This window comes from Gordionus sp. m RMFG-2023, chromosome 3, assembly GCF_954871325.1.
Source record: "Gordionus sp. m RMFG-2023 chromosome 3, tfGorSpeb1-WG-v2, whole genome shotgun sequence".
NCBI classification, from domain to species: domain Eukaryota; kingdom Metazoa; phylum Nematomorpha; class Gordioida; order Chordodea; family Parachordodidae; genus Gordionus; species Gordionus sp. m RMFG-2023.
Genome location: NC_088777.1, coordinates 21,528,483 through 21,545,661, shown reverse-complemented (window position 1 = coordinate 21,545,661; position 17,179 = coordinate 21,528,483). Strand labels below are relative to the sequence as shown.

At 27.6% G+C, this 17,179-nt stretch overlaps 1 protein-coding gene and 1 long non-coding RNA gene across 8 annotated transcripts in view; one reads left to right on the top strand and one right to left on the bottom strand.

Moving 5' to 3' along the window:
• LOC135926412 (inositol polyphosphate-5-phosphatase A-like) overlaps positions 1 to 17,179 on the top strand; it is an 88,135-nt gene that overhangs the window by 37,418 nt on the left and 33,538 nt on the right. For all 7 annotated transcript variants that reach the window (XM_065462285.1, XM_065462287.1, XM_065462283.1 and 4 more), the window contains one exon: positions 7,323 to 7,422. In XM_065462285.1, coding sequence (XP_065318357.1) covers positions 7,323 to 7,422 — 100 coding nt within the window. The remainder of the gene's footprint in view (positions 1 to 7,322; positions 7,423 to 17,179) is intronic.
• LOC135926414 (uncharacterized) lies at positions 11,612 to 13,960 on the bottom strand. The gene is made up of 3 exons (XR_010571859.1): positions 13,885 to 13,960; positions 13,691 to 13,845; positions 11,612 to 12,464 (listed from the first exon to the last, which is right to left on the bottom strand). It is a non-coding gene; the product is annotated as an uncharacterized LOC135926414 (long non-coding RNA).

Below are 17,179 nucleotides of genomic sequence, written 5' to 3'. Positions count from 1 at the left end.
CACTAAAATCGTAGGAGTCCCAAACCAATCTAACGCGGTCATATTGTAAACCACCTTTCCGTTACTTTCTTAGTATATTCTCCAGGATCTCCGTATATTTTATATTATATATATTAGTTTAACGCTCAATTTTTTTTTCCCTTTTCTCTCACTCGGACTCCCTCCCAAATATGTTTCTATTTTACTATTTCTGCCTATTCATTAATTTTTATGTTTTTTCCTTTCAATGCAAACGACTTTTTCAGGAAATTTTTTTTAGTTATAATTTTTCATATTTTTCAACTTCTAGGCGCCACGGTTATATAAATTATTTTTGTTTCTCTTAAAATAAGTCTTTTCTAATATTGGGCGCCATCGATCTCTCTTTTCTTAACATTTTAACTTTTCTCTTTCCGTTTGTAGGATTGTCTTATGCAACTTGTTATTAATTTTTGTATTTATTTATTGGAACTTAGTAACATTTATATTTTTGGTTATTGCAAAGTGATTAGGTCACCCCACCCCGAAGTTTTTCCCCTACCAGTCTTCTATTAAACAAAAAATTTACTTTATTTTTTTTTATACGCAAACTCTATTTTATTTCCCTACATATTTTTTAAATCCTTTCTATTATAATGTCTATGTCAACTCGGTTTCCAAATGTGCACAGAGATATAGAGGTAAAATTTTCTCTGTACAGCTTTAAATTTTATTTATTAAATTATCTTTTTTCTTATTTGTTTTTCTCTACCGGTGGCCTCATCTTTTTTCCAACATGTTGGTTCCTTTTATATAAAATTAGTCCCAGGAAACTTTCACAATTTATTTATTTACCTTTATTTTATTTTTTCGATTGGCTCTCCCTTAGATAATATGTTTTCCTTTCAGAATTTCCAAGAAATTTTCCTTTACGCTATTCCTTTTTCTATTTCTTATAAGGTAATTAAGACATTATCCTTGCTTTTGATTTGATTGATGTTCTCTTTTCATGTAAAATATTTTTTCGCTCTTGGCTCAGTATGTCTCCCTCCCTCGTTGTTATTTACCTTATCATTCTCTTTATTTTTTTATTCATAAATATAAATATATACTATTTTCCTTTGAATGGTTTTCTAAAAGTAAGTTAATAATAATAATAAAATAATTTTTTGGGATATTTTTTCTTTTTTATTAGTCTGTCCTTAACTTATTTTCTTAAATTTATCATGAATTTTCTATATTACAGACAACATCGTATGTAATGCTATACACCTATATTCTGTTTAGGCAATAAATGATAGAAACATTGTCAGAAGATGCTAGGAAAACAATTATAGTTAGCAATTTTAAATATCTTGGCGTGAAAAATTATATTTAAATAAATATTAATTTCCTTTGATCTTTGAAAGTAACACTATTATATTTTCCTTCCTGATTTTTAATTTTTCTAATATCTCTCCGGAACTCCTATTTTATTCTTTTATACTTGTCTACACTCTCCGAATAAAAAGATAAAATATTAATAAAAAAATAAATTAAATAGAAAAATTAATTACAATCAACATGATAAGGTAAATAGAAAAATAAATAAAAATAAAAGAAAATTTTTTTCGTTTTAGGAGAAGGAAAAGTAAAACACACAAAAAAACTCTTTCGCCTACTAATAAAAAAATATATCTCAATACATTACTTAAATAAGCAGACATATTTCTCAATTAAATTATTTACCGTATAATTTTTGTTCTGATAACCCGTGCACATTCTTAATTCTTATAAGGCGAACTCTCTGTAAGATAAAGGTAACTATATCAATGATAATTAACTTATATAATTTCTTAAGTTTATGGATCTTAAATATATAGAAATTGTTAATATAAATCTACGTATTGTGCACCACTTAGGTTAAGGATAAATTTTGCACTTGTACAAATTTTCAAGCAGATTGACTTTAACAATGTTACGCTATATTTATATAACATTTATGCTATTCGAATAAGATTGAGTATCTTAAATCCCATGGCGTGGATAAACGATGTTATACCATCTAATTGCCCTAATGGTGGCTTACAAGGAATAAGGTAGGAATTTTTTATAACTTAACTATAATTTACAATTATACTTCTATATTGATCATAATTTCTTATATTCATTTCCCTCCTTCCTGGTGTAGAATCGCACGATAATCATAAGAAATACTTTTTTTTTATATACAATGAAAGACCATAGTATAAGGATGATTTCATTAAATATAAGATCGCTAAGTGACAAACTCACAATTCTTAGGCAAACTATAAACGATCAACGATACGACATCCTCCTTCTACAAGAAACTCATTTGAAAGAAACGGAAGTAAGAAATCTCTTAGAATACACCTTATACTGCAGCTCGAATGCTGAACATGTTTGGGCAGGTTTAGCAATCTTAATCCATAACAAACTAATTAAATATGTAAGCTTTAATCCAATTTCCAGTCGCATTTGCTGCCTTACCTTAAATATTGGTTACAAGAAAATTCACCTGTTCAATATTTATTCACCACATAATAATAAAGTTTTTAACATAGAGCTGGAAAATATCTTAAAAGAACTACCTCATCAAGATAGTATCATATTAGCTGGCGATTTCAATGCCTCGGTCGGGAAGCCTAACAATTCTACCTGCCTCGGGAACGCCACTCTAGTACAAAGTAAGAACACTAATGGCAAAAAACAATAGAAATCTGTGAACACTTCAATTTGAAAATAGGAAATACCTTCTTCAATCATCCTAACCATCACACCATGACCTACAAAAGCCCATCTTTTGGCACTACCTCACAAATTGATTTCTTTGTAATTTCCAACAATATATTAAAGTGGGTGAAGGACATCAAAGTCGTCAGCAAACTGAACTTCACCTTATTTACGGACCATTACCCACTAGGATGCGAGCTAAGGATAAAAAATAGCATTTTTCCAAACCGAAATCAACATAGCCACCTTAACTCTACACACTTCATAATGAGGAAAGACTTGGCACAGCTGAATGATCCGGTTATAAAGGAAGAGTTCATCACCAATCTAACAACTTGGAGAAACACCCAAAATGGCACGATCAATCCTAATATAACTTGGAAGGATATGAAACTAAGTTTATCAAGCTGTATGAATTCATGCTTAAGACCACGAATTAAACGTAAAGAATGGCTATCCCCTTCAACAATACAGATAATTAAAAACTTAACAACAAATATCTCCTATAACCAATATACTAAACACCACAGAAGGTACATAACTCACTGCATAAGAACAGATAAAAGATATTTTATTGCCAACTTATCTAGATCCATACAATATAGCTTTGACAACAATAATATTTACAAGGCTTTCCAATCTCTTAAGTTACTCACTACCTTTAAATCCAATCCTCTACCAAGATTACACATTGAAAATAATAAAATTATAACGGACCCCAGGGAACAATTAGCGATATGGACAGACCATTACATGAACCTTTACAGAACAAGGTGGCCTAAACCATTATGTGACTATCCTTTCCAACCACCTAATCGGAACCTGAACAGAATAGATATAATCAATGCCATTAAAAGACTAAAAACCCATAAAGCAGCCGGAATCGATGGGATTTTTGCGGAACTTTGGAAGATAGATGCTGATTTAAGTGCTAGTCTACTGCTTCCCCTCTTTAATGAGATATGGAATACTGGCAATTTCCCAGAGGAATGGATGACCTCGATAATACTTAATTTCCCTAAAAATAAGAACCCGACTAGCCTGAAGGACTACAGAGGAATTGCACTGATCTCAGTTACCCTAAAAAATGTTCACGTATATTATAGCCTTCAGGATTAAACCAATCATCGATAGAAACCTCTCAAACGCCATCACATCATATAGGAAGGGCAGGAACACGACGGAACTAACCATGAAGCTTAAGGTTCTGGAGAAAGCTAGAATGCATAAGTCCCCAATATTTGCCCTAATGATTGATCTAAGTCAAGCCTTTGACTCCATCATACAGCATAAGATCTGGCCCTTACTGGAGGACATAGGAATAGATAAACATCTGATTTCGCTTATAAAAATAATATACGATAATCATAACGTGATACCACAACATCTGAACTTAAAATCACAACCATTTAAGGCCAACAGAGGACTGAAACAAGGATGCATTTTATCACCTATGCTATTTAATGTAATAATGAACGATATTCTGAACAAATCCTTCAAACAAGAACATGCTCTTAACCCTCGATATCTGAATCAACAATATGATAATAACATACACAACTCTCTAAATTTTCTATGCTATGCCGATGATGTATGCATATTAGCTAACTCTGAGTACAAATTAAGAAACTTGCTGTCATTGTTTGTCAAAAATTGCTTTGGATACGGACTGAAAGTCAACTACTTTAAAGACAAAGTTAATTGCATCCAATATCCTTCTATATAACAGCGGCCCCTTTAACTTTGAGGATAATGTGGTAGAAACGGTCTCGGATTTTAAGTACCTAGGAACCAGAATAATGTCATTAGGCACCACCATTTTGGATACTAAGTAGAGGACCAACAAGGCCAGATCCCGATATCATCAGCTAACTAAATTATGGTCGTCCAACCAGTTATCTACGAACCTAAAAATAAGACTCTTTAAATCCCTAATTCTACCCATCTTAACATACGGTTTGGAAACATGGCAGGACACTAAAAGCAACATCAACACATCCCAGACCTTCATAAACAAGTGCTTAAGAAGAATCACTAAAATTTACTATCCATACAACACCCCAAACACAACTCTCTGGAACAGGTGTGACATCCTACCTATCAAACGACTCATTCCTTTGAGGAGATTAGAATTACTCGGCCACTGCTTAAGACATTCACGAGAGAATATGATATTTTCGTCCATGAAGTGGACCCCGGATTATGAAAGGCGAAGAACCCCCAAATACTATTGGCTGGCAAAATGTCTGAAGGACATGGACTTGATCAATCTTACGTTTATAGATTTTCTTGCACTCAGCAAAAACAAGAAACATTTAAAGGAACATCTACAATACATGCTTAAATATGGTTTAAACTAGAGCAGGAATCGTGGAAGTATCAGACTATTTCTCGCACTGCCTTATTTCCAATCTCTTATCCCCAGTCTAATGACAACTTAAATTTTGGCGCAATTGGAATTATGGTTTAAATAAAAAGAGATGAGATAAGTATAATTTTTATTTTTTTTTCTAAATTTCCCCCTCCCCTTTATAACACCCTTTTTCCTTTCCCTACTGGATAAACGATTAATCTTAAAACCATGAATATTAATAATGATAACGATCTCCAGGCTCAATATAATAATGATAATAGTGAATAACATGGATTCCGAGCATCGCTTGCTTAATACAGACAAGGATCTATGGGGATACTTTTTGACTTAGAATGACAAATGATTGAGGATAAAAGAAGGAATAAATCAGACGAAGACAATAAGCTCTTTAGGACAAGGGACTTCAGGAAGTGAGATTACAATTACAGAGAAGTTGAATCCCTCAGGAATAGGACATGTTATATAGACATTGCGTTATCTTCCAAGGATATACTTACCAAACATTAAGAATTTTTTCCCATCTCTTAAATCTAACCAGGCGTCAGGTACATTATTATTAAGCTACAATTCTTAACACTATCTTGCCGGTAACGGAACTAATAGATCCCCTCTTTCTTACTCCTCTCTTCTTTACTATGCTAGCTGACTACATAGTGGTACCGTCCACTATAATAAAACGGGTATACATCATGTATAGGATCTATATACTAGTGAATATACATGATGCACGCTACAACTCCTGGTGGGTGATGAATGAATTATTTAAATATAAAAAATGATGGATATATCTAAAAATTATATATCGTTCTTCATCAAAATAATTTCATACTATGCTAGTGAGATCACTTAATTCCATTATTCATTCATTAAAATCTATTTAATATGAGGGAAGATATTATTAGTTATATAAGGTTTTTTGGTGATGCCTTGACTCAAGTTCATTTAGATTGAAATAATTATTACCCAGATCACCAATCATCCTTTTATTGTTTATTAACAAGAAAATGATATTATTAGGAAATTAATTATTTGATGAGGCCTTCATTTTTATAACACAATGCTTGCACATTTTTTTCTGTCTTAACTAAGATGATGATTAGTTTTATTTATTATATGTTAAAAACATTTTGTTTTAACGTTATAGAAGTTACATAATATAAAAAATAATCTAAATAATTAACTGACATTTTTTGCAAATTCTCACGGCAAAAATACCTGCAATAGTTAGGGAATTCCCCAAAGCCACCAAGAGTTCCCCTTTAAAGATAGTATGAAATCACAGGATCTTCGTAAGGGGGCCAATTTTGGAGTGATTTAATTTATCCATAAATTTTATTGGATATTTTTGGGTTCCCCTTTTAAAGACATTGGCCCGATTAACTTTATTTCAAAAATTTCAATTTTATAATTTATTTCAAATATTCAATTAAAGACTATTCATACTATTAAAAAAACGATATAAAAAACAAAATTATATTTAGGAGAGGGGGGATGCCCTATCATGAAAAACATAATGGATATTTTTACTTTTTGAAAATAATGTTTATAATGACATATAATATTCATCTTTGGAAGAGGGCGGTGGGAAAAGTGTAGGGGAATTTTTTTTTACTAGCTTAAAATGATATTTACAACAAATGAAAAATTTTCTAAGGAGGGATTTCCCTCTTCTCCCTTTGTAGACTTCAATAAGGTTTAATTATGTTTTTAGTTTAATTATATCCATAGATGTTTAAAGTCAATTTTACCAGATTTACTACTATTTTTAGTCCAGTTCCAAGCCCCTGTTTGGAGTTGTAGGCTTAATAGAATTTTTATAGTCAATATCTAAAAAAAATTAGATAAAAAATCTAAAGGGGGGTTGAGTGTATAAGTAATTAGGCGTGGAATTCATCAAATATAAAAATAAACCTTTTTACAAAGTTATTTTTTTATTCATTGATCTCTCCTCCTTTAGAAATAGGGTTATTTGAAGTTCATATAGTAACTCCTTGTAAAAAATAAATTTGAATTTCGTTCCACATTTTGTAGTAAGGTTTAAGAATATATTTATACTTCTTATTTATAATTATCGATTTTTATATTTAATTTATTATGTTTCGTATTCATAATTATAAAAAATATTTCATATGAAAAATTATAAGTAGTGAAATATATACGAATTCTATTAAATTTTTTGAATCAAATGTAGTAGTCTATTAATATAATATCTAAAATCTAAATTCAATTTTTTAAAATTTAAAAAATATATTTATAGAAATTTTACCCATCCCAAAACGGAGAGGAGTATTTGTGAGCAATACGATAGATATTTCATATTGTGCGATGAGAATTATGACTCCATCAAGACTTTCACGGTTATACATTTACTTCAAATAAAATCATGTAATATAATAAGGGCTATGCTTTAGATATAGGATAGGAGTCGATTGTTATTTGGAAAAATTGAATTAGGCCTTAAAACCGTTATTATCACTGTTTTTGGTTATAACTGGATATGGAATCTCTCAGGATTCGATATTAAACATTAGACGAATCCCCACATTTTAGAATTTTTTAAAAACTGGAATAATTATAAGCGCGACGTTCTTAATTTTAAAAAATATTGAAATTAAAAATTGATAATAATTTGAAAAGCCGACAATTATTATTATTCATAAATTATATGGAATGGAAAAAATCTTTATTTTTATTCTTTAATAGATATTTTGTTAAATTTGTGGTCTCTTGTAAAATTTAATTAGAATATACCAATATTTTTAATTTATTATGTTATCGGTTAAAAATTTTGTTATGTGTCACAGGCGTAAGTTTTTAATTTTTTTTAAACAATATTTATTTTATTCCACCCCCCCCCCCCAGCTCCGTGAAGTTGGCCGAACATTTGGAAAAACTAACGATGAATCATATGTCATTTTTTAGTGCTTCGTTAGTACATTCCGTATAGTAGCCCGAATTTGAGGAATTTAAGAATAAATTGGCGAAAAAAACAAAAATAAATAAATATTGGCGACTTGCCAAAACAAAAACTAGAGTAGTACTAAACATCCGGTTCTCGCCATTATTTAGTGCTTAATTAATGTATTTAAATTCCGTTATTAATTTGGTTAACCGCCATATGGGGAAAAAGTTATTAGCTAAATAAAAATTATGACGTAACGATTTAGGCGTGAAGTTGACCGAACTTTCGGACGCACTAACGATGAAACATATATCATTCTTTAGTGCTTCGTTAGTAGAGGATAGTGCTTCAATTACTTTTATAGCCGAATTTAAGAATAAAAAGTTATTGGCGAAAAAACAAATATTGGCGACGTGCCAAAACAAAAACTAAAGTAGTACTAAACATCCGGTTTTCGCCATTGTTTAATGCTTAATTAATGTATTTAAATTCCGTTATTATTTTAGTTAACCGCCATATGGGGAAAAAGTTATAAGCTAAATAAAAATTATGACGTCACGATTTAGGCGTGAAGTTGGCCGAACTTTTGGAAGCACTAACGATGAAACTTATATCATTCTTTAGTGCTTCGTTAGTAGAGGTTAGTGTTTCAATCACCTTTGTAGCCGAATTTAAGAATAAAAAGTTATTTTCGAAAAAAACAAAAATAAACAAATAATGGCGACGTGCCAAAACAAAGACTATAGTAATACCAAACATCCGGTTTTTGCCATTATTTAGTGCTCAATTAGTAAATTTGGATTCCGTAATTAATTTGGTTATCCGTCTTTATAAAAAATTGTAATACGCTAAGGATTATGAAAATATATAAAATTATAAAATATGTAATTGATTTTATCACATGTGTGGGAAATTCTGTGGTTAATTTTTTATATTATTTAAAAAATTTTTGATCACTTGTAAATTTTTATAGTATGTAACACATTTCCATAATGTGAAACATTCTTATATAGTTAAATAACTTTCCATTAGTGTTGTTAAACGGCTCGATTTGAGCCGATTTTTAAAAACAACTAACTCAACATATGAGGCTAAAAAATAATGCATAAGCGTCGAGATTTCGCCAATAGATGTTCAATCCTATATGCTATCTATGAGAAAATTCTTTAGGCTTGCATAATATTTTTCTGGATAAAATATTGAGTTAGCCGTTTTTAAAAATCGGCTCAAATTGAGCCGTTTAACAACACTACTTTCCATAATTATTGTAAAAAACATTTTGATTTTGATATAATTTTTTTAAAAAAATTTTTAATAATAAAACTTTAATAAAGACGAACGTCAAATTTATAAATCGAATATAATTTTTTAATGTTTTTGTCTAAAATTTTTTTAGGCGTCTCGAAAGGTCTCAGAAAATTTGAAGGATTGATATGGCTGTAATTTATCGAATCAGGGTAACTCTCAGAATTCCTGCCTAAGTATTAGTGATCTGCATTTTGCCGGCCCGGCCCGAACCAGAAATTTTTTTAAACAAATTTTATCGACCTGGCCCAGTCATGCCCGAATTTATTTAAATATAGAAAATAATTTTTAAAATTACTCAAAATAAAAGACATGTTATATGTTGTCTAGTTTCTATAAATAATATCAAATATTTTTATTTTACATAAAAAATTCAATATATAATTGATAAATTTATAGATATATTTTAAAAAAATTTAGGCCCGACCCTACTCGGCCTGAATTTTTTTTATAGGCTCGAACAGGCCCGAACCCGATTTATTTTTAAAAAAATAGGCCTGAGCACGGTTTGAAGGGTACTGGCCGGGCCTACTTTTGCAAATCTCTAATAAGTATATTCATAATAATGTGATCTTAATATAACTAAAATTTATGATAGAAATATATATATGCATAATTTTTTCGAATAAAATAAAACTATGTAAAAAGAACAATTTGAATTAAGAATAAAAAATTTCTGAGAATGTTGGTAACCATATCATTCAATGACACCTCAGAATAATAGATGCTGGAGAAAAAAATATAGTTGTTACAATAAAATAATAAAAATTATATAATTATTACACAATGGGGTTCAATGGATCCATTTAGGCAGTAGTGGAAATAATATTTTGTGACTGGTTATAGCTATTCATCTATTTTGGGAACCTTAATATATATAAGCTTCTGAAACATTATATTACTCTAATATGACAGATGATCTTCGGAAACAATTGATAAGCTAAGTGCAAAAAGACAATATGCATTTTTTAATTTACTTAGGGTTTTTAATCAAACTAATTAGGATTTAAATTTTACAAAATAAGTACTAAATAATGGTGAAAATAAAATGTTTGTCGTTGATATATTTTTTGTTTATTTTGTTAATAACTTTTTTATTTTAAATTAGGTATTAAACTGATTGAAGCACTAACCTCTACTAAGGAGGCTCTAAAGAATTATATAAATTTCAATGTTAGTGCTTTCATAATTTTCTGGCCAAATTTTGACCTCTAAACATTTCTTTAACGTATTACAATTTTTCATAAAGACGGTTAACCAAATTAATTACGGAATTCAAATTTACTAATTGAGCACTAAATAATGGTGAAAACAGGATGTTTAGTACTACTATAGTTTTTGTTTTGGCATATCGCCATTAATTGTTTATTTTTTTTCGCAAATAACTTTTTATTCTTAAATACGGCTACAAAAGTGATTGAAGCACTAACCTCTACTAACGAAGCTCTAAAGAATGATATAAGTTTCATCGTTAGTGCCTCCAAAAGTTCGGCCAACTTCACGCTTAAATCCTGACGTCATAATTTTTATTTAGCTTATAACTTTTTTTCCATATGGCTGTTAACTAAATAAATAACGGAATTTAAATACAGTAATTAAACACTAAATAATGGCGGAAACAGGATGTTTAGTACTACTATAGTTTTTGTTTTGGCACGTAGCCATTATTTGTTTATTTTTGTTTTTTTCGCAAATAACTTTATATTCTTTAATTCGGCTACAAAAGTGATTGAAGCACTAACCTCTACTAACGAAGCACTAAAGAATGATATAAGTTTCATCGTTGGTGCTTCCAAAAGTTCGACCAACTTCACGCCTAAATCGTGACGTCATAATTTTTATTTAGCTTGTAACTTTTTTCCATATGGCTGTTAACTAAATTAATAATGGAATTTAAATACAGTAATTAAACACTAAATAATGGCGAAAACAGGATGTTTAGTACTACTATAGTTTTTGTTTTTACAGTAATTAAACACTAAATAATGACGAAAACAGGATGTTTAGTACTACTTTATTTTTTGTTTTGGCACGTAGCCATTATTTGTTTATTTTTGTTTTTTTCGCAAATAACTTTTTATTCTTAAATTCGGCTATAAAAGTAATTGAAGCACTAACCTCTACTAACTAAGTATTATATATGTAAATATATGTATTAAACACTCCATTGATATCTACAAACATAGCAAATTAATAATCAAATAAATTAAATTTTTAGTTTTTAGAACCATCAATGATTTTATTATTTCATATTTTACATCAAGACAAAGACAATAAAAATTATTCTTCAACAAAGACAATAATCCTTTTTCTCACCAAGGAAAAACAATATCCTTTTTTCAAATCCCCTTTTGATTGACATTTTGTATATAATTATATATATGTATAAATACATATAACGTGAAAGTTAACTGACATTTCATATATATATATATATAACTTAAACGTACAAAATCACAACACGCCCACCCTTCAAAAACCACGTGTTACATTATCCAAAAATATTTTTCAATTTAATTTATAATATTCAATTCATGTTCATATAATCTTTCCCCTTCATTTCAATTCTCATCATTTATTGGATATCATTTTGCCATAATCTTTTCAATCCTTTCATTTGAGTCATAGCTCTTAGTCATCATTACTCTCAACTTCTCCATATTTATCTTCCAACACATCAGGTGTTAATAAAACATAATGATAAATATTTCATCAAAAATTAATAGTCAAAATATATACCATCACTAAATATAATTTCTTTTCATATATATAATCAATGCGATATTTTGTCTCAATACAAATTTGAATTTTTCCAAAAAAAATGTTTAAAGTAATCTAACAAAAATATGATTTTAAAGACATAATCATAAATAACTACATAAAATCACTATAATTATAATTTTGCTACATATATATCACTAATGTAAGACTTTATCTCAATAAAATTTTGATTTTTTTTTTTTAAACAATAAGATGTAATATCTTTAGATCAATCATTGACATTGGTAAACATAAAAATACATGATTTGTATGACATAAACATAATACAAATATATTCAAATACAATTTAAAATTTTAATTTATACAAAAAAATATAAAAATATTGTAAAATTTCATAATATTGATAATATCTTCTTTTCTTCCAACATTTAATTACTCTAAATGTTTCCCACTGAATTCTAAATATATTCTCTATATTTTTTTGAAACCATTATAATTAATTACTCACTAATTACCCTAAATGTTTAATTCACACTGAATTTTCTCTATATATATAAATTTTTTGTAAACCATTATAATTAATTACCCAATATACTTAATTAAAATTAAGCATTTAATATATCCATATATTAACTACAATTCAATAATTAATATGCCTCAAATAAATTCCCTATATTTAACAATATTGTTTATTTCACATGTTAATATGCCTCAAATATATTCCCTATATTTAACAATATTTTTTACTTCACATGTTAATATGCCTTAAATATATTCCCTATATTTGTCAACAAAAATTACATACTTAATATTTAATACATATTAAATTTCCCATTAACATATTATTCCCAAATATTTAACATATTATCCTGTATTCATTAATTTTATCCAATAAATTGTATTAATTAATATTTGAACTAAAAGAATGAACCAACTCATATGCCCACTTTTAAAAAAAAACCCAAATTTTATATACATATTTTTGATATATTTTTTTAAAATTCTTTCAATACATTCATATTACCATTTAAATTTTCCACAAAAATTTACATGGACTAATTTCATTGACTCATCCAATAAGTAACATTCATATTACCATTTAAATTTTCCACAAAAATTTACAAGGACTCATTCCAATAAGTAACATTCATATTACCATTTAAATTTTCCACAAAAATTTACATGGACTAATTTCATTAAATAACATTCATATTACCATTTAAATTTTCCATAAAAATTTACATGGACTCATTCCAATAAGTAACATTCATATTACCATTTAAATTTTCCACAAAAATTTACATGGACGCATTCCAATAAGTAACATACATATTACCATTTAAGAAATTTTAATTAATGAAATTAATATTCATACCTAAATTCATTTCAGAATTTAAAGGTCTCTGAATCTCATTTATTTCTTTATTAAAAATATCTTCCAACAATAATAAAAATATCCCATCTCATACATATAAATATACCTTATTTCTTAATCATCAATATATTTTAAAAAAAATATCAAAATATTAACACAATTTTCACCCTCCTTATATATATATTTTGCGTTCATAATAATATCATATAAATACTAAAAATATTCAAATTAATTAATATTTTACACTAATATTATTTATTCATATTTAATCAATAAAATAACTCTCATTGCGTTGTGTATTACAATTAAAAAAAATTCTTACCAGTATATCCATAATAGTTGAACATCATCCAATTCCATTTGATTCAAATGATACTTTTACATAACATTTGCCATCAACTTTCGGTGTCTCATCCTGGTTAATACGTGCACCATTATTATATATGTAAATATATGTATTAAACACTCCATTGATATCTACAAAACATAGCAAATTAATAATCAAATAAATTAAACTTTTAGTTTTTAGAACCATCAATGATTTTATTATTTCATATTTTACATCAAGACAAAGACAATAATCCTTTTTCTCACCAAGGAAAAACAATATCCTTTTTTCAAATCCCCTTTTGATTGACATTTTGTATATAAAATTATATATATGTATAAATACATATAAGTATAAATACATATAACGTGAAAGTTAACTGACATTTCATATATATATATATATATATGTATAAATATATAACTTAAACGTACAAAATCACAACACTAAGCACTAAAGAATGATATAAGTTTCATCATTAGTGTTTTCAATCAACATTTAAGCGTGAAGTTGGTACAAATTTTTATTTTTGCTTATAACTTTTTTTCCTTAAATTCGACTACTATACGGATTGAAGTACTAATAAGCACTAATCAAGCACTAAAAAATGACATATGATTCATCGTTAGTGCTTCCAAATGTTCGACCAACTTCACAGAGCCCCCCCCCCCATATTATTAAATAAATATACATACATTTATCTTTTATGTTACCTATTAATAATTTTGTTATTTACTGTCTAAAAAAATTTTTGTCGTGTAATTTTTTTCGAAATATATCGATATTTATGGTATATTATTGAACTAAGAATTTTATCAGGAATTTAAATATTCATTAATTGATCATATTTATGAAAATAATTCAGTTGTTATTTGAGTTCAAATCGTTTAAAGGCTGTTCTCTTGAGAAAATTTTTAACCACTAACACAAAAATATAAATATCGCTATATTTTATTTAAATTTCATTTAAAAAATTAAAGTTTTAGACCAAAAGGAAAATTTTTAACCGCTGACATAAAAAAATATAAATAATGATATAAGTATAAATATATATTATTTTGAAAAAATTTAGACTGAAAAATAACAAAATTAGTTAACTCAAAAAATATAAATATCTCTATATTTTATTAAAATCTGGTTATAAGAAATTAAAAAAACTTTAAATGACAAAATAAGAAAATTTTTAACCGCTAAAAATATAAATATTGGTGTATTACATATTTTTTTTTAAAAACACTTTAGACCTCAGAACGTAATACCGTTAAAATAAAAATATATTTAAATAGGGTATATTCTAATTAAATTTTGTTAAAAAAAATAAGAATAATTCTATCACGTTTCGACCAACCTTATAAAATTTTTGGAATTATTTAGATAGGTAAAGAGAAAGCCGTTTATTTTAGCTCGTTAGCACACCTGGTTACCGAATATTGACTTTCGAATCTAAAATTTTTAAATCTCTAAACGTCTATAATTTGAAAAAAAAATAGGCGCCAATTTGAGTCTTTAACTTTCGGTTTACCTATATCTTATCCCGTGCTTTACCCGTTTTTAAGCAATAAAGGGAGTTGATTTTTGGAAATTTTTTACTTTTTATTTAGACACTTTTTATAAACATATATAAGATGCTAAAATCGTGGCAACAAAATCGGCACTTCCAATATATGCATTTTTGCATAAAATAGATGGCGCTGTATGAAACTACAAATTGTTGTTAAAATTTTCTTTCTAATTTACCGATAACAGGATATTTTCACATTTTATATTAAATTATTTTAAAAATCTAATTAATGTATCAATTAGGCTGAGTGGCAGTAGGGCTAAATCTTAGATATCATAATTATCAAATTTCTAATTATAAATATCTTTCTAATTATTTATTATTTATTTTTATTAATGATTCCATTGATTGTCATATATATATATATGTTATATATTCATTATTATTAATGATAGCCATTGATTGTCTTAAATACATATTGTATATACATTTATTTTTTCATTATATTAAATTCGCATTATTATTCGAGTGAAATGTTATATTTAATATTTGAATTCATCGGAAATTGCATAAAAATATGAATTTTTTTCCGTTCCTAATATTGTAATATGAATCTCTCTTCTAAAATTATTTGCCCTTTCTCATATTTGTTTTCCATAATATAGGAGAGATCTATTACTTAATAAAAGTAATTAATAATATATATTAATAAATTATGTCATTGGTCTACCTGGGTAAACCTGGAAATCGCCATTAAGCGGAGAAGAAAAATAAATTATGTCAGTAATATTTTCCTTAGAATAGGCCAATTGATTTAAAAGATCTTTGTAAGCCAGCTCTAGCCACCACGTTTGACTGTACCATAGAGTCCATCCATGCGCGTACGCAGGAATTTGGTGTGGGGGGAAGGGATAATTAAAATTTTATAAAATAAAATTATTGTTATTTAAAAATATCAAGCATAAATTTATTAGGACTAATAACTATTCCTAATATACAAATTTAAATTAATATGAATTATAAAAAATTAAATATATAAACCGGTATATAAAAATAAATTTGAATTAAAAAATATTAAACGGATATAACCATTGGCGTACGCAGCGGGGGGAGGCAAGGGGACAAATCCCCCCCCCCCAAAGCCAAAAAATGTAGATACCGGATATATTTTTTAAAAATATTATTGTTTATATTAATTTATATTTGTTTATATTTATTCGTATCTCATATTAAATATATATTTAATTACATTTATTATCACATTTATCTACTAAGTAATTTTATCAATTAATTTCCATTTTAAGTTTTCCGGCGTAATATTTATTATTTTCAAATTTTTAGGCGTAATATTTATCTACCATTTTCAAATTTCTAGTCAAATAATAATTATTTCTGAAACTTCTTGTCCAACAGGGAAAAAGAAATTGCAATCTTATCCAACGAGATAGAGTCTCTGCCATCAAGCAGTAACAGCTTTTAAGGAGTTAGAAGAGCCAATTATTTGCTATTACTGAAATAGAACAATGGCCTGAAAGAAATATTTCCTCAGAAGCAAGAAAATTATTGGATTCAATGCTTATAACAAATTTTATTTCTCATTAGAATGTATTATTTAATTATACAACTATTTTAAGTATTACTTTTCAAAAACATGACTGACTTGATTAAGAAGATGAGAATAGCGGAGAGCATTTTATCAGAACTCAAGGAAATTAGGGCTAATATTGATTAAGAATTTCATATTTTATATGTTATTGTTAAGTCAAAAGCAGAGCTATACGTGTTTAATATTTATCTCCCTCGACTTGCAGCAAGGCAAGCTCATAGTTAAAACATTAATATAGGATCAGTAGAAGAGTATATCATAGATACAGATACATTTATAACCCAAATTAATGAATGGTTTTTAATTCATCATGCAGCACTTACCAATCTGCAAATATTACTTCCATAAAAGCCTTCCCAACCTTTTTTCAGATGGT